This window comes from Ornithodoros turicata, chromosome 6 (assembly GCF_037126465.1).
Source record: "Ornithodoros turicata isolate Travis chromosome 6, ASM3712646v1, whole genome shotgun sequence".
NCBI lineage: Eukaryota > Metazoa > Arthropoda > Arachnida > Ixodida > Argasidae > Ornithodoros > Ornithodoros turicata.
This window is the reverse complement of record NC_088206.1, coordinates 49593048-49612717: the sequence shown is the minus strand read 5'-3', so window position 1 is coordinate 49612717 and position 19670 is coordinate 49593048. Positions and strand designations below refer to the sequence as shown.

Here is a 19670-nt window from a genome sequence, read left to right as displayed (position 1 = left end):
GCTAATGCAGTATTTTTCACGGGCACAACTTATACGGGGCCACCGTAAAAAAGACGGCCAATGTTTGGCAGCCAACTTTCCTTGCATTTGCCTGTTTTTTTTACTGTGAAATTTTTTACAGTGTACATGACATTCTCGGGTAAACATAAACAAGCCACAACCTGCAAGCCTGGGGAGGTGTGTTAGCTTAGCTCAATTGGTAGAGCCCTGGACAGGTAATCCAGAAGATGTGAGTTCGAGTCCTACAGCTGGCTAGCCTTTTCAGTGACTACCTTTCATCGTTAAAGCCACAACTTCCGGTGCTACGAAGAATTTCGGTCCTTCCGCGACGCTCGGAACCAGCCTCGACGCAGAATTATGTCTTTCGCTCTCCTGATCTGTTGAAAACGGGAGGCGTATTCCCTTTTGTGGCAGTTTGAATTGCCACAAAAGGCGTATACAACCCTGTCTCTCCTCAAATCAGAAGCGATAACTGTATCAATCGGCACAGTGGTTGGCGCAGAGAGGATTTGCTGTGAAACGGGATGTCGTTTTGGCACCAAACCAGAAGCGGTGAAAACGGCATGTATACCCTCCTGAACTGCACTGAAGTTGAAAAAATGTCTCCTGTAGGGAACGAATGATGTCGTTAACTTGGCAGTAATGCAAAAGGAACAGGATTCATCCGCTGCGTTGTTCGTGAGTTATGGGTGAAAGAAACCGCAACTAACGATATCCCATTTCCGCTTTTCTTAACCCTAAAATTTATTTACTCCCTATCACTGCGCATACAGTCTCTAAACTCCGGATGAACTTCCATGCATTTAGTCCCCGAAGGGTTAAAATTGATCCCTTTTAATCTCAGACAGATCACAGATGAAGCGCTGTCACACTGTACAGTGTCACCACAACTGGCGTTAGAAAAGGCACGCAGCCTGACCAACACTGTTCCATTCCATCTCCGTCTGTATTCTACATCTCTCTCTATAACACTGCTAGTAAAACGTAGGAAAACCTCCGTTTACCTTAGCTGATCTTCTTCCTCGTCTGGAAAGATGTCTTTGTTGTTAATCCAAGACACGAGCGGACCACGCGACGTGTCTCGCTCGATCATTCGGAGTTGCAGTCGCATAAAATCACGGTTCAGCGTCATCCTTACCCTGCACGGTGCACAGTACACGGGTGCTCGCTGAAGTAAATACTCTTCTCATTCCATAGTTGTTCACTGTGTGTCACCATTATGAAGACGCGTATAGAACGTTCTGCGCATGTACGTCGATGGCCTCGAGAAAGCAGATGAGAAGACGCGTGACGCGTGTTAGAACTTTGCAACACATGCAGAAGAATCACAACACATCGAGGCACACTGCACGACCGAAATCCCGCTCGGTAACGGGGGCAAATGCAACGGCACGACTGACCGCGTGGAGCCTCAAAAGTGATGAACGCTATAGTGAGAGAGAACGAGGGAGTTACGGTACAACTTAATCCGGCGACAGGTCTTCAAAATAAAGATAGACCCTTCCGGAGAAAGGAGCCTTTGGTCTCGAAAAATCCTCGTGTCTTCTTGATACGCCGGAGTAAAAAGTGAAGGAATTAGCAATATAAAGAGAACGGAAGGGCAGGACGCCGAGAGCCCTTTCCTTCAATGACAGGTACACCAGCTTCCTCAACTTTTCCTTTAGCGGAACGTGCCTGGAGTTTTGAAGAGAACAGCCCGAAGGAATAGATAGGTAGCAGTATTGATTGGGAGGGTACTCCCAAAAGGCTTAAGGGGTGATGGAGGGCGCCTTGCTTATTGTCTTCTGCGAGTCGGTCCCACGAGCGAGAGGCTACTTTGTGCTGACGGACGTCTCTTCCGAACTCCCCTCCAGGCTGCCAATGCGATTGAGGCACGCACTTGAAGCCGGCAAAACTGTGTCGAAAAGAAGCAACTCAGTTCGTGGGGTGTGTGGTAGATTAGGTCCTTTCGAAACAACAGCGGCAGATGGCGATGAGATGTCTAGCGACTCTTAGGAGGAGAACGTGATGGGGTGCAAATCTGAAGAAAGCAGAGAGAACCTTACGACGAATACGGAATCGGTGAAACAACTGTTACAAAGCGACGATCGAAGAACTTATTAGTGCTGCGTTCTGTCGAAGCATACAGCAATTGCACGATATGTTGACACAGCGATTGAGCGAGATAGCATATAGGCTGGAATTGTCCACTATATCCATTTCGTTAGTCCAGTGCACCTCCTGAATTCGAAACGCAGAGAAGTCACCAGTCGACACCAGTTTGGGTCAAAATTAAAGTCCAGGCCGAAAAACACAGTCACAGGTGTCGGGAGTTCCTCCAGGGACCTGGGACTTTCAAGGGTTGACGAGTCAGAAGAGTCTATTCCTTCAGTTTTTCAGTGGTATGTCTTCTGCTTATCAGTATGTAGAACGGATAAGTGAGCCTTTTCCCCCTTTCACTGTTACCTAGACTTGATCACGAAAGTGGAAAAGGACGAACGGCGGGAAAACACATATCTTACGCATGGATGCGGGTGCTCACGAAATCGTCCATTGCCACGGCGAAGGGCGCACGATGAGGAGTGCGGCGACGTTCGGATGCTCCGGTTTCTTTCTGGAGGCGGCTTCAAATTGTCGTCTGCTAAAACAAACTGAGAGGCGGAGGATCGGGCAGAATGCCAGCGCACGTTATCAGGCGGAGACGATCTGCGTTTGCTACTTCTGGCCACGCTTATGGCGTGTTTGATTGCAATCGTGGCACGGGTGAGCAGCTGTCACATGTTCACACGGGAGAGGAGAGCATCCGGAATCTTCGGAGTTCATCGTGCGAGCAACGTCAAATCGCGTACCTAAAACAATGCACTTGTCTTTTGTGTACGTTTTTTCTTTTGCTTTCCAGCTCGCGGCGAACACACAGGGGCGTCACTGAGCTAAAATTTGTCACCCTGACTGATTATAACAGCGGACATTTCCCCCCGAGTTCGGGTAATGAAATATATGAAAAACTGACATCACGAAGGACTTCTGGAGTCCACGAGGAATATTGTCTTTTTATGAGACGTTTAGAAGAATAGTGTCCGCGGGATATAGTATACCGACCGTGCGACTGAACGAAGTTGTCGTGTAGCCCAATCAGTGTCTTCATAAACAGTTAACAACTTGCGAATAATGATGACACACTCTTTCTCTGAAACTGTCGTCGTCCTCATTACTGCCGTCATATCGAACCGGCGTTCAAAACGTGACGTCGGCCACTAACGTCAGGCGACACGCGTGCAAGCACCACAGTCACACCGTGTTCGACACGCAGACTAACCGGAGATAAGGTGGTAGTGGTGACTATGTATATTCGCTTGCCGAAGTTGGCCTCGCATGATTAAAAAAAGAACAAAACCACACGACATGCTCAAGGTCAAACATCGTGCCGAACTACACCGTTCTCCCTCCCTCCCGATTTATTTATTTGTCTAAAGGGGCCCCTTTAAATTACCCTCAAAACTCCTGCAGCATTAAAGAGGGCAGAGGCAATAACGAGCGATACAAACATCATTGGACTAACAAAGAAAAACCGAAAGAATACTAAAAAAGAAAAAAAAGCGTTGCAAAACACCTTACATAAAGGCACGTACGTTACAAAGCAAGCCATGTTAGAAGCGCTACATGAAGTGGATCACATAATGTTGTTTTTGAGCCGAGAGGTATCGGTAACGGGCGAAAAATGCGAAATATAGCTAGGAAGATGGTTTCATTACAGGGAAGTCTTGCGTAAAGGTGACTATAAACATGATTTAGTTGGGCGATGGGGAACGTCAACGTTTTATCCGTGGTCCAGTAGCGAAATACACGACAAGCTCGAAATTAAATAACTGCGGAGGAAGTCGTATTATTAAATAAATTTCATTAAACATAAACTTCATGATATAAATATACGATGATTTGATAAACTACCTTAACACAAATACAATGACGAGCAATAACACGACATCGAAGTGAAACCTTCGACAAATTAAGCCTGGCTTTCATTGACGCTGTGCGGGCATATAGTGTCCGAGCATGTGACACGGGATGGTCTTATACCCCTTGAGTTACATGCAATAATATTAATAATAATAATAATAATAATAATAATAATAGTTGTCTATTCAAAAATGTGAATACACATCTTGAAAAGGAGATAAGCATAGGGATACATGCATGGTGTACCACAAAACCAGGCGGGATAACGATATGGTTCGGAATTAGGGTTAGATATGAGCATGTTCTGTGGTGGAGTTAGCAGGCGTACACGACGTCACCACCATCATGTGTTTTTGTAGTGTGTATAAACGTGTACCGATATGAAACGAAAAGTTGGAACGATTTTGAGGACTTCGGACATCTTTCGGACACTAAGTCTGCCTGACATCGGTTGCCCCCCCCCCCCCCCCCACACACACACCTCACTGAACGAACCCACAGAAACCTACACATCTTGCCATGTCTCTAACCGTGATAGCGAGACAGAGAAAATAGCTATACGAAGCAACTTTGAATTGAGACAGAAAGAAAAGCAATTCGGGCGGAGACGTTCCCGGGGGATTTGGGGTATCCTCTTGTATGGTTCTATTAGAAAGCCTTTCTAGCTCGACATGGCAGAGGGAAGCCAATTTGCCGCTTCACGAGAACTCCCGGGGGACAACTTGTCTGGGTGAGCACTTCCATATAATGCATAATCTAACCCCAAGTTCAAGAACGCCAAATGTACAGCAATATACTCGGATCCACCGTAGCGGTTCGACCTTGCAAGGGACGCTGAATGGTGCGCCCATAAGCTCACGCTTGCTGAGCTAGTGATTGGATTCTTTACAGCTATGCAAGATAGCCTTGGCACACCGTTTAGCTGACTTTCCGCCCTTTCCCCTTTCTTTTTCACTTCTAATAAATATATCCCCCGTTTACTAATTGAGCAACGTATGTCGCTAGGGAAAACCTCTTGCGAGCCGTCATTTGCATACACAGAGGTCCCGGCAGCACTGTCTTCTTTGTCAGTGATCCTCATGCCACTGTATAAGTTGTGTTAACTGCAGTGTTTCGTCGTTTTTAAATGACGTCGTTAGGTAAGCGCCCCTTTAATCATAAATGTAATCATTTCCCAAGTAAAAGACGTCTGACATCTCCTTTTGTGTAAATAAACATATACCCCCCCCCCCCAAGTAAAAGTGCGGGACTTCTGTGAAACATCGTAAAAACAGAAAAATGCCTGGCACTGCAATCTCAAAATATAACTTCACCACACAACACGCTTAATGTTAGCCATATTGCGCAGAAAGATAGTGTTATTATCTTGACTTCCGCAAAGTGTGGGGAGTACACATTTCTGTGACAAATGGCGTATATACCTAACTGTCTGAAGAGGGCACATCGGCAGGAAGATCGCTCGGCAATACAGCGCCACCGCAACCATTGGTTTTAAAAGTATATGCACTGAATGATACCGTTATGACAAAGTCAACAACCACCGTTATACAATTGGAGTATAGAGAGCGGAATGTACGCCTTCCCGTGACATTAACGTAAACGCAAAGCGTCACAAAACGGCGTACTCCCGCTGATTTCAACAATGATTCGGAGTGACGGTTGGGCATCGTTTCCATCATGTACACTACATTCGTCCGCCGAGTGAGCATCCCGTGCAGAAAAGTACGACTCCAGACCGGAACATTCAGCTGGTGCGAAGAGTTGCACACGACGACTTTGCTAATACTGAAGGGGCGGTAATCAATTTGCTGCATGCTGCTCTCTGTAAAAATGCCAAACTCCTAAAAATATGGTAAATGTAGAGCTTCAATCGATGCCTGCCCCAAAGTCATTGACAGGTTAAACCTCAGCCCAATTAAGTGGTTGTATTCTCTTACTTAGCGTACAACTTAAGTATGCAGCTCCCTTCCAGTTTAATTCAACATGAAGCGTGAGCTACTGACCGTTCATGCAGTACCGCCGTCCTCTCATTCATCTAGGACGTCATTATGTGCGCTGTCGATGGGACATGACTCCTTCCCGACACATGCCGTCGGGATCGTGCCCAGCCCTAATTGTACACCCTATCCGCGTGAGAGCAGTTGAGCTAATCAGACACCCGATCACAGCGAATCACAATTCCTACATTGTGTGCCCGTCGAGATTACGTCCCCTGATTATTATACAGCGAGGAAGACACTTGGGTCCGATTATGGGGCGGTGGAGAACGTAATGAATGGGTGTATAAATGTGCATGCATGCGCACGCGTAGGTCGAAGGGCAGCATTTTGTTACAAAATTCGCTTTGAAATACTAGTTAATGTTTTACCATCATGTATTCGATAGGAACACTCACATGCGTGGTACATGCAATGCTGAAATTCAGCGAATAAATGCCGGTCCTTATTATTCCACTCGAACGCAGCACAGTGTGTGTCGCACTGCACAGGCTTACCCGAAAGCCCGAGCCCGGCCCGTGGGCCGGGTCGGAACGCGTAAAGCCTTCTTTTTGCGGGCCTGGGCTGGGCTCGGGTTTGACCATTATGGGCCTGGGCTCGTACATTGCCGGGCCTAGTTCGGACTCGAGCCTGTGTTGTTAGTTAGCAAAGGCCGACTTTTACAGCCCGCCACAATGGGTCTATACATGACATCATCATCTCTATTCGTCTCTGGACATCATCCCTTTGTGTTTTCATCATCTCATCATGTTTGAACTTAATGTATTAAATGTACTGGGGTAGCCAGTTTGACTTCGTCGAAACTCACATCCCCATTTTTTTTTCTTTATTCACATCACATCACATCACATCGGGTAAACATAAACAAGCCCCCGCGACAACTTCCGGTGCCACGAAGACTCCCGGTCCTTCCGCGACTAAGGACGCTCAGAACCAGCCACCACGCAGAATTATATCTTTCGCTCTCCTGATTTGTTGAAAACGGGAGGCGAACGCCATTTGGTGACAATTTGAATTGCTACAAGAAGGCATATACGACCCTCTCTCTCCTCAAACCAGAAGCGATAATTGTATCAATCGACACAGTGGTTGGCGCAGAGCGCGTTTGCTGTGAAATCAGATGTCGCACCAAACCGAAGTGGTGAAAACGGCATGTATAAAGTTCTCGGACTCGGGAAGGGCCTGGGCCGAAAAACGTAGAAATTACTTGGGCTTGGGCCGTGCCCGGGCCAGGTATGGAGCCGCCGGGCCGGGCTCGGGCGGGTAAATCAAAGGAAGGTCGGGCTCAAGCCGGGCCTGGGCCTAAGAAAGCGGCCCATGCAGTGCTCTATAATGTGGACTATCTGTTTATTCCAGGACAAGTTGGAACACAGAATAACGGACAGGAATATGTGATGTTTAAATTGTCTGAGCAAAGTATAGTAAAGGAAACGCTGATACTGTTGCCTAACAGTATAGGGGTGAACGCCAACGTTGCTCTTTTTTCTTTCTTTTTTTTTCCCAGCTCGTATACTCATACCGACTTGTTGATATGTGAGCTGATTCTACTAAATGCCGTCAACTCCTGTCCAACCGACGCTGAAGACGACACTCTATTGTAGGTCTTGATTTGCAAGCGGTCCAAATGCGGACGTCATCGGCATACATAGATATATCGGTCCTGGGGGCAATGCAGGTCTTCAGGCCCACCATTACGAAGTCAGGAAGGACTGGGCGAAGCAAGCTTCCCTGTGGCTCCTTATGAGCTAACACGACCATCGGCGTGACGCCCTTTTGCGTGCGAACAAAAACTGCCCTGTGTCACAAAAAGTCAGCCAGACACGAGAAAGTTATCTGTATGGGATACCTGCACGCATCAACCCAGGCATGACTTTGCTATATATACAGCCATAACTAATTTCTTATACTATGACTTTGCTATGCAGCCGCAACTACTGTTCTCCGATTCTTTGCGTGGTCGAAAGTGGTGACGAAGTCGAGGACGGTGTCTGTTGAGCTGCGGTGCACACTGAAGCCTGCCATTTCTTCGGGTACGATAGGATGGCCTTCAAGCCACCGCAATGGGCTATGCAGTGTTATGCATTTCAGAATTTTTCCAACGCAACTTGTCAGGGAGGGGGATACGTTTAATGCTGATAGAAAAAAAAAAAAAAAAAAGAAGGCTCACAGGCTTGTCAGGCTAACTGGACGAAATGGTGAAGATCAGAGGGACAACTGTTAACGGGCTGTAATAACGGGACTATCAAGGCCTCTTCACAGCTCTCGCGCGCCTAACCGTCTCTCTATGACGTATTGTAGACACGGAGCAGACAGGAAGTACTACTGTCGCTAGCAATATTGAATTGCATGTGCACCTGGCGACGATTGGACGCGTGACAGGTATACTGCTGCTTTGAACTCAGCCTGTGAAAAAATTCACACTCATCGCTTGGTTCATCACGGGTTTCCCTTCTTGTGAACTCCTCTGGAATTTCGGAAGTATGTGCTTGAAGTATTTCAGTGCCTGCTGTCTGTGAACTTCCAAATATAAACCTACAGAACTCACGCGCCATTTCATTCCTAGATCTATTGGGAGACAACGCGAGCACACCCAATGGATGATCAGTTTCATACCGGGGGCCACACTCCAAAATCTGCCCGCTATCAATAAGCAATAATGTTGCACAGAGCGCCGGCGCTACCGCCTTTCGCTCCTTTGCTGGCGGAGCTACTAGATGTCTCGAAGCAGTACCTAGCGTTGAACAGTCCATCGAGCAGTCAGTCCTCCTCCTTGATGCACAGAGTTGCTCAACACGAGGATTTGTGTCCAGATGTCCCGTTGCGATCTTCACGGTTCGAAATGACAAACGCAGAGCATTATCCAGCACTTCCATACTGGTGGCATATTCAGTTGTTCCATTTCTGTACAAGACACACCAAGTGTAGCGGCGACGGCAACGACGACAACGATGGCCACGCGCGTGGAGCACCGGCCTCAGTTCCACCGGCGCGGCCATGGAGACAGGCCACCGTCACCGCCTCTCTGTGGCATACCATCATCGCCGGTCGGGGCTCACGTAGAGGAAGACCACCGTCCTCTACACCAAGTACCTGCCAGTTGCTAGCCTGCCCGATTCGCGCTTAGGTTCCACAGCATACCACAGAAATAGAAAACAGGCAAAGCTGATTCCAAGAACTACATGAAGACATCGTAACTCCTCCATTGGGTACTGTAGCGCTGCATGAAGAGAGTTCGTCGTTTTAGTTTCGTCTGTCCTGGTGGTCGACGCTTTAGCTTGCACGTAACCGTCTGATAATGTCTGTTCCTTCGTTGCAGGACGAAAGGGGCCTCCTCGTTCCTGATATTTCTGAGAAACTATTCGAAGTTATGCACTATAGTGGTGCCATTGACATTACAGAACAAATGCCTCTGCGGCAGGCTATTCCGGGCATACGGTCTTTCGGGAAAATTAATTATCGGTGTTCGCTCGCTTATTATGTTGAACCGCGCTGGGGCACACAACTGGCAATTTACCTACTATAGGCGTTGACACATGCAAACAGACAGCTTACCATAGCTCAAATGCACAAGTTTCCGTGCGTCATATGAGCGCTCCCAGCCCTACATTCTCTTGCAGGTCTGCTCTCCTTGCACTGTCACCGTAGGCATTTGCCACGTGAGCTTCCGAAGCAAGTCATTGTACTCAGTGTAAAAGATATTGTCTGCCAACCCTGGAGCCTCCTTCTTCAAGCAAATTAAATTCTACGAATATACCAGAATCTGGCAGAGGGCCCCGGTAGCAGCATGGCGTGTCACGTATTTGTGCACCGGACATGTCGTTACACACATGCTGCCTGCTGCGCTTTTCCAGCTGCTGCTGTTCCAGAGCGTGTATTCAGGGGAATAACAAGCAAATCGTCGGGAGTGACCACACCCAGGGATCTACAAGGAATCGATTTTAATGCAACATAATGGAGGGGCTCGCCACCTGTTTTTGATTGGAAAGTGCATTGTCAATGCCATTTCGAAGAAAGGTCTTTCGGAAGTTCACATTTGGTGTTTTTTCCCTTTCAAATCATACAGACCAAAACGTACCTGAAACTTTTCGCGGTCCTCTTACAGTAACATCGCAACTGTGGCTTCTATACGTTCGGTGGAATGCTTATCACCAGGATAATCAAATAAAATTTTCAGGAAAACAGAAAATTTCCATGTAAACATTTGCCAAGCGTAAAATTCGTCTGCTGTATATAGTGGTCTACGTCTGTGATTCTGTATTCAACATGATTCCAAACCCCACCCCAGCAGGTCTGTAGCGTCTTCAGATATTTCCCGAATAACTGCCCCCATTACAGCTGCTGGCCTTGTTCGAGTGACCACAACTCGCATCGTGTCATACCAACGCTTTGCCGCACGCAGGAACTGGACATGTGAGAAAGCAGCGGTGCTCTGCTTGAGCGAGCATGGAGAACACTGCTCCGCATGCACTGGGACCAGTGCGATCGCCAATAGGGGTGGGGTAGGTGGTCCTCCAAGCAATGCGGGTGAGATCTTGTGATTGTAGACCTCCTCGAGATGGACGCGTAATAACCGGAAGCAAAGGCACCGGAAGCGGAACTGGCTCGTGCGGACAAGGCCCGTTTCCGGCACGCAGTATACGACAGGATTTCCTTCCACTGTCTTTTCGGCAGGGAGAACAGCAGAAAGGAATGCGCTACGAGCGAAAGAACGGATAAGACATGCACTTATTGTGGACGGCGTTGTTCGATAGTCGGAACCACAGTCCGTGCTTTTACAGAAACACGTAGCTTACGTCAGCATACTCTAGAGATGTGAGAGCTCAGTAAGAAAGTCACCGCTGCACACTCCTCGTGGTGGAACAGGTGGAAGAGCGGTACGTTTCCATACTTGCAGTTTATTTGAACACCAATCATGCAAGTATACATATTGAACAATGCGCATAAAACTGCCGTGTAAACAGAAACAGAAAGTAAAAAATATAAAGCTGACGTCACAGAGCTATATGGTTCGTCCCACGTTGCGCCTGTGGAAATCCGATATTAAAATAAAATTCGATTAAATTAAAATAAAATAATCGAGTGTACGTACGTCGAGCGTAATTGTTGGAACGAAACACCGAGGCGAACAGAAAAAAAAAGAAGAAATATAAAGCCTTTATTTACTTTTTTTTTTTTTTTTCATTTTGTACCAGTCGAATATTGACGACTATGAACTTGCAGGGAAAGCAGGCTCAGCGTAAGCACATGACATGTCATTTAGACCTATTCCAAGGAAACAGAGCAACACCACTTTAAAGTGCCATGAGGGAACGAATCTCGTGTCTCCAGAATCATATCGATTTTATGCCCACCTGTCCCCCACTCCTCCCTGCTGTCCTCTCTCCAAATGTCCTCGTGTGTACGCCACTCATAGCCACAGTTGCTTCGCGGCGCTAACACGGAATAAAAAATATTTATGTATTCCACGTGCCTCTGTGTTCTGCATTACGTAATATTGTTTCATCTTTAAGAAGCGGAAGTATAATAAAATTAATTTCTAGCTTTGAGAAGTATGGCATGATAGGTGGCGCATTCTGCAACGCGTCCTGCAACATTGCCTCCCGATGATCGATTTCCGTTTCCTGCTGGTAGGTTTCCAAAGTTGACATATAGTGTATGCTTCTACACTATAGCACACTGGTATAGTATAGCAGTGTACTAGTACACCCCAGTTGAATGAAGAGCAAAGAACGCTTGCGCCGTTGCTAGGAGAGAGACGGCAACTGTCGATGACGTCAGCTACTCTTGGAGAATACGAAACTATGGAATTTTCCGGTTTCTTTCCAAAAATGCACGGAAGCCCGTAACGTTCACTGAAGGAATTTACATTTAGCGCACTGAGAGTTCCAGCGAGGTTGATTTATAATACGAAATAAAATAAATAACTTTTTTTTTAGATCGCGGGAAACTTAAATTCAAGTCCACACCTGCGAGACCAAACGTAGTGCACCTATACAGACTGGAATCTCATTGAATTCCGTTACACCCACCTGTCTTTGTCTGCTGACAATGCACATCAGCGACACCTGCGAGGGAAAACTCGTTCGTAATCAGCGGGCATTGTTTGTCGCAATTTGCTAACCTAAACGCAAAAAGCAGGGCTCTGGGAAGAAAATTTTTAAGGATCTCCCGTTCCTTTGTTTTCGCTGCAGAACCATAGAACGAAGATGACGCCGTCAGAATATGAGATGGCCAAAAAGCAAGAAGCGGGAAAGATTAATGAAGCGAAGAGTGTGAGGCGGACATTGTTGTACAGCGTCGCTATAGCTGGACACAATGGTGGCGTGAAATACGAAGCTCTCGAATAGCGCACGCGACAGAGTCGATCGCAGCGCTACAGCGCGGAAATAACGGCTCGTCGCCGGGAAGTGGCTCTACTGTTCTGTTCCCTCACTCCCTCTATTGCGAAGAAGGGAGTGCGCGTAATTTATGGGATGACGCCGCGTTGCACGATCATTGGTTTTGTGACTTTCTTTCACATAAAGAGAGCTCTGTTTTCTCTAAATGGGACGGGAGGGGGGAATGATGGTGTGTTGCCAGTGCAAGACGAAACAATTTTCTTCCACCTTCCAGTGCGATCTACTTGAGGGCACTAGCACGGCGAGTGGAGAATTAGCATATGTTGCACTACGCTGATATTTCAACAATGTGCATGACCATCAGAACAGGCTGATTGATTGACATAGTTAGCGCTGCGTGGTGCAATATGAACTGAGACTACGTTCATATCACCTAACTAACTCAGCTCAGATAACTACTAAGTCAGACAAACTAGCTCAGATAAGATCCTGGCAGGAGCTGGTACAACCATCTGCAACCCTTTCTTTCCTCTCTTCTCAATAAATATATCCCCCCCCCCCCCGGTCTGCAAATAAAGGTGATGGGCCACCTCAGTTTGCAAATGGCTGTGAACTATGTGACTACGTCCTGTGGTTGATAGTGCTACTGATCTAAAACTAAAGCTTCTTCTCGTCTGGTTCCTCGTACTCTGTCCTTTTGTTTGCGCTTTACCATTTAGAATGAACCGTACTAACTAGCTCAGTTCCTGCTTTTGATATGCGTAAATGATATGCACCACTAAAGTTGGTATTTTTGAAAGTCATGGACAAATTTTTTTCATTGGACATGGAGAGTCATTGGACAAGGTTTTTAAATACTTCACGTGCAGGTATCAGCAGATCTCTGCAGGGTGCTCCTGTTCTACAATGTTCCATTTCGAGGTAGATTTAATAATTTAATAATTAGGGGTTTACGTCGCGAGACAACTGAGATCATGAGCGACGCCACAGCGGTCGGTCTGTGGATTGCTTTTGCCCACCTGAGGGTTCTTTAACGTGCGATGAAAGCTCATCACACGGCACCCCGTATTTAACGTCCCTCGCGGAAGACGGCGTGTCTAAGCAACTTGTACCCTGCCACCAAGTTGCTGGCGTCCTCGGCCGGGTTCGAACCCGCGATCATTTCGAGGTAGAGAAGGAGTCTGATCCCAAGACCTTCTGTACACCGTCGCTTTCGATTTTTCTTCTGAAAAGACGAACCGATGCGCTGAACCAACAACGACGACACTCTACTTTGATGATGGAGAGTTTCGGGTGTGTATCGTGGCGACGGGAAATGCATGTCCCATTGCTTGCGGTAATTTTGTGAAAATATAATAATGAGACTCACAGCTGAGGTGAATTATCTCGAATCCGTGTTGCAGCTGTTTTACATCGTCCATTTTTCACAACCACATAGTCTTGAATGTGGGAGTTTGGTCCGGAAAGAAGAGGACATTCAATGGCTTTCACGGAACTGACAGACGAATCTCTTCAATACACGGAGGTGTGAACAGCCCCAATGACTCGTATGGGCTATTGTGCTGCCCGCTAAAAACGGGCAGCACAGACCGGAAACTCTGCATGTCTGTATGAGGTCTAAATGACAGTACATATTTCCGGACCCGACTTCAGATAGGCTTGTTTGACTAACCGAATACTGTTCGCGTACTGGTCCATTATCCTGACCCTAAACAGTATAGTAGTACATTGCCCCCCCCCCCCACACACACACACTCTCTCATACGGGCGCATTTCTGTTCCACCGTGTCATTCGATAGGTGCCATCGGAACAAGAAACACAGGAAGCAAGGAACCAAATGACAGGACAAAAACAAAGGGCTGAGTAACGTGATTCAGCTGGCGCAAGGGGAGAGGCGCCCACCCTCCTACGCAGCCGAAGACATGGCAGCCTTCTTGTTCTTTTTGTGTATTCCTCGTTGTTCCTCCCGAGCAGGTTCATTGTTGGGTCTAATTTTACTCGTCCCTACATTTGTTATATCTTTTGACATTGAAGCGCTCTCGTGTTTATTGTGCGTCCAACCACATCGCCGTTTTTTTATTTTTATTTTTTATTTCGTGGTCTCTATGTGTGTTCCTAAATATAGGGAATGCCCGGCTACATCGCCTATATCGGATAGCATACAGCTGGTGACCATATCTGCTCGCTCGGCGCAACGTCGTACATGTCATAAAGACAGAGAAAGACGGAGCAACCGCCTAGGGTGCTTCTTCTCCAAGCACCGGCCCTTCTGAATACGGGAGGCCATTGCCAGCAGCGAAGTCCGAAGTTTCCACACAAACATAGAGTTGGTAGCCGTTGAACCTGAATGACGACAAAATTGCGAACGGCCCCTTCCGGCGTCCTTTTCTGAACGTCTGGGGTGAGAGCGCGTGCGTGTGTATGCGTCTGTGACCCAGCCCTGACGTGACCATGATTGCTGGTGATTACTTTGGCCGCAAGGATACCGAGCACATAGTCACAAGCAGCCCAATGTACTGAAAGTGTGAGTGCATACGGGTGGACGGGAAGATCAAGGTTGTTTTCTTCGTTAGCACTGAGAAACGTAGCGCCGCACTGGCAACACACCTGCCACCCACCCCCATATACTTGATATTTCAGTATATTACGCTGTTTGGGGTGTCTTCTGCCGAAACTGACCTAATATGGCAGCGGCAGTTCTACTGCGCAACATGCGAGCACAAACACAGGTACACAGTAATGATGGTGACGTGGAACTGTTATCCACTGTCCCAGTGCAATCGGAGGTAATGAGATGGCGATTAGAGTGGATGAGTAATGGTCGCGAAACTAAGAAGTCCGTTACCGAGCCGCTACTACGCGTATACTAAGAAGTATACCTTGCATCCGTCTATCAGGGCTGTACCGCGGCCTGAGAAGTTTAACAATAGACAGCTGTAGAAGTGGATAACGTGAACTTCAGCTTGCGGAGGACAGTGGACACAAGAACTTGATAGATGTTACCCATGTCATGTCCCCAACTTCGTCGATACACCAGCCTGCTGGTTATTACTTCTTGTTTTCAGAGAGACATCTGGTTACGTCGATGCACTCTGAGACGGTGAGAACACGTCCCATAGGTTGCTTCGCAGTTGAGACACAGGACGTCATTGCCTTGCCTATAGCTACCGCGGTAAATGACACAAAACATCTCGCAGTCTGCGAAAGCGCCACAGTGAATAGGACCACACACTGCATAAGTTATCCCTCCGCATACATCGTGACATCACTGTATACGTGGCATAACACAATGTGATCCAAACGCGTCAGCTAGAATTGCGGTTGTTTTACGTAGAAACGTAAAAAAAAAAGAAAAAAGAAAAGGAAAGGAAAACGATCGTAGGCGTAATGTGGAGCCTTCGGCCGGGTCAACGTCTTGCAAAAGATGACGAAGAAAGAAATGCAATCCTTTGAGCTCGGACTGAGCCCTCTACCCCGCTCCCATGTTTCTTTTTCCCTCAGCTATCCTAGTTGCTGCTCCCTGATCCCCTAAATCCCGTGTGCCAGACCTAGCATTTGTGTTTCTGTGCATGTGTCTGTGCACGGGGGAGAATTATCCTGCCCAGGGGTCGGAGGCAACGCACCTATAGGTACGCGAGGACCTCTCAGATTCACGGGAATCGCACATCCTTGCAACTTTCGATCTGGGCCTCTCTCTAAATTTCTGCCTGGGCTTGAGTGGCAGAAAGCAGGATGGCACAAAGACAGGTGAGCTGTCGTTGTGTCATCTGCATTTTTTTTTTTCGCATATGCGCTCAGGTTTTTCTCATATGGGATTTAACCAAAACCAACTTAGGCTAGCATACACTATAGTCTGACCCTAAACAACTTAACTAGGTTGCCTGCGTGTACGCCATCTTATCTAGTAAATCTGTATATTTGTCAGAAAGTGACGGCTTACAAATTGTCGCGAAGATGCCCACTGCCTTTACGATCATTTCACCAAAAGCAGAAGTTTCCCCCATATTTGTCGAACGACGAACACTTAGTGACGAATTGCTGTGAAGATGCCGCATTCGAGACCATCGCCACTTTGATAAAGTGTTACTCTCCACTCTAAAAACAGAACTTCACCGCATAGTCATCCCCATATCATCGTCATCATGTATCTCTCTCTCTCCCTCTCACCGCATAGCACGCAGTGCGCCTACCACTGCCACGAATGATAGGATTATCGATTCTGATTCGAAGAGAGGGGGCGTACGCCTTTTTGTGTCAATTACATAATCCAAATTGACACAAAAAGGCGTGCTCACCCTCTCCGAACCAGAAACGATAATCCTACACTCTAAAAACAGAACTTCGCCTCAGAGCACATAGTGCGCCAATCGTTGTCGAACTTGTCGCGAACGATAGGGTTATCGCTTTTGATTTGAGGAGAGGGGGAGGTGTACGCCTTTTTGTGGCAATTACCATATATCCAAATTGCCACAAAAAGGCGTACGCCCCCCTCTCCCCGCGAATCAAAAGTGATAACGCTATCATTCGTGGCAATGGTTGGCGCACAGCGTGCTATGCGGTGAAGCTCTGTTTTTAGAGTGTATCGTTCGTGCAATGGTTGGCACACTGCGTGCGATGTTTTTCACGAAGCTCATTTTAATTTTTATTGAAATAATGAGCCCCTCGCACCCATTCACACGGTGTGCGGCTTGTAGGTATCGGCCAGATACCTGTAAAAATGAAAGTTCTTAGGTTGGTGCACCCGTTCGCGAATTATTTAGCCCGGGGATTTAACTGAGACACCCTGTATATATGAAAATACATACCGAGCTTCACACGTGGATGCGCTGACCGCTTCCGCCAAGCAGGACAAAATGATCTGATGTGCGCCGGGGTGTGTGTCATAAACAAGTCTCTCATGTATTCGGTACACTCTAAAAACAGAACTTCACCGCATAGCACGTAGTGCGCGCTAATCATTACCGCCAATGATAGGGTTATCGCTTTCGATTCGAGGAGAGACGGAGGCGTACGCCTTCTTGTGGCAATTACCATATATCCAAATTACCACAAAAAGGCGTACGCCCCCTCTCTCCTCTAATTAGAAGCGATAACCCTATCATTCGTGGCAATGGTTGGCGCACAGCGTGCTATGCGATGAAGCTCTGCTTTTAGAGTGTATAGATAGACGTCGTCATTTTTCGTTTATCATGCTCTTTCACCTTTCTTCTGCACAAATTCCGCCTTGATGTTGGTTTTACTGGGTAATTTAATCACTGGATCGGATACAGTGATACAAGCTTATGCTCCAACAGCAGCGTGTCATGGCAAGCACGTCCTTACAAACAGACTATCATCAAAATAAAGTTGTTTTTGTGACATGCACAAAATGACGAGACAAGTAATTCGTGGGGGGGGGGAGGACATGTTTACTACGAAAAAAAAAAAGGCAGGCAAAAAGGAAAGGTCAGCCAGACAGAAGTCGACCTGCTATTCCTTGTAAAAAAAGAAAAAAGAAACAGAAAAGGAAAAAGACGCAAGCGGCACATGGGCAGCAGGGGGGGCATGAGTGCACGATCGCTCAGAGGCAGTCTAGGAGCCCAGAGTCACCGCGTAATAGCGCTCTGGTAACAGCCCATTGCTTCTGCCCTACAGGGCCCAGTAGGGTGGCCAAAGAGAGGTCTCTGTGCCCCAGGGCAGATAGGCGGTGCGTGAGTGCAGTCCGAGGAGCGGCATATCTTGGACAGGTCAAGAGTAAATGATGGGTGTCGGCGTCGGTGGAGCAGGAGGGGCACGCCGAAGAGAGACGCTGCTTGATCTTGAACAGGAACGGTGGAGTACGGGCAACATGCAGGCGAAGACGATGGAGAGCTGACTCTTCCTTTCGAGACAGCCGTAGCGACACAGTGAAGGCCATCTTCGGGTCAATGCGGTGGAGGAAGGCATTGGCTGCGACAGTGTTTTCCATGAAAAGGCGGGTGTCGAAGGAAACGCGCCGTCGGATGTGTATGCGGCAGACGGAGGGTGATAACGGGATGACAGTGTTGCACACAGCTGCGCCATGAGCGCGCCTCGCTCCTGCGTCGGCACGTGTGTTTCCCGGCAAGCCAATGTGGCTTGGCACTCACTGAAACCACACGGAGTGGCTGGAGGTGACGAAGACAGTGCCTCCAGCGCCGACTTGCCGTCTGTGAGGACTGTGCAGCTTCCAGGTGGTCGAGAGGATACAAGCTTCAGTGCTTCGTGAATGGCTACAAGCTCCGCTTCGGTGGACGACGTTTCGTGGAGAAGCTTGAAGGCTTGTTCGATGTTTTCGGAAGGGTGGAAGAGTGCTGCTGTGGAGACGCCCGCGGAGACCGAGCCGTCGGCATATATTTGCAGTCGCTGGCTGTGTAGGGCGTCCAGGTGCTCCAGCACGAGGTAGCGCAGGACAGGTGGGGGATGGTCGTTTTTGCTCGTGATGCCAAGGATATGTGTGTACACAGTGGGTGTGACCATGGACCACATTGGTGGGGTGTGTAAGGCGAAGTAGACGCAGTTGATGGGACCGATACCTTCAGTCGCCTTACAGCGGCACCGAATGCCGACGCAGGGCAGTCATGGTCCATTTCCCGCAAGTGGTGGGCGGGATGACGAGTAAGGTATCCTGAGTAGGCGCGAAGGGTTTCCAGGTCGCGCAGAATGTGTGCTGGAGACTCCTTGCCCTCTGCTAGGACCAGGTATGTCTCTGACGTTTTGGGAACACCCAGGCAGACGCGCAGCCTGCGGACCTGGATGTTGAGGAGCTCGCGTTCATTGGCTTTGATTACGGCATGGAGGACTGGGAGGCTGTACCTCAGGGTTCCGGTCACCAGGGAGGTGTGGACGAGCTTAAGGTCGGTGCAGGTAGGGCCCCATCCGTCGCAGGACATTGACGGGGACCGACAGCTGTGAGGAGAGAGCTTTGAGTAATTCGTGCTCGCTTGACTAGCATCACCGTGAGGTCATTCATCCTGGCTAAGCCGTTGTCAAAATTCTGTGCAACATCGTCGGCGTCTTCGTTCACTTGTCGAAGTTGGAGCTTCTGAAAACCATGTGATTGTTTGATTCTGGCGCTTTAGTGACACGTCGTGGTTTCTGCTATTGTCCACATTATGTATATTTTTTTTTTCAACCCACCTGGGAACATGTCGCTTATTCCTACTTCATTCAAATATTTTTCACGTATCATGGAGTGGGGTACATGCACTGCACTCCGGTGGCAAAATGCACAATGCAATCGTTGTCGTGCAGTAGCAGTAGTTGCGTCCTGACATACAAGGGACATGGCCATAAAAAGGTACGGGGAGCACTATAGGACATGCGTAGCTATCAGACCCTGACGTCGGTAATCCTTGTCATGTTTCAACGTTTACAAGCTCTTCATATTTCGTGCCGAAT

The 19670-nt window shown here is 47.9% G+C and overlaps 1 protein-coding gene across 5 annotated transcripts in view; it reads right to left on the bottom strand.

The window, feature by feature from the left end:
- The window catches only part of LOC135396642 (uncharacterized), a 502925-nt gene that overhangs the window by 162021 nt on the left and 321234 nt on the right, over positions 1-19670 (bottom strand). Inside the window, exon 1 of one of the 5 annotated variants that reach the window (XM_064627726.1) lies at positions 1005-2506. The exons of the other annotated variants lie outside the window; for them this stretch is intronic. Within the exon in view, the coding sequence (XP_064483796.1) occupies positions 1005-1132 (128 nt within the window). The 5' untranslated portion in view covers positions 1133-2506. Of the gene's footprint in view, positions 1-1004; positions 2507-19670 lie in introns of those variants that run through there. 5 annotated transcript variants of the gene reach the window in all.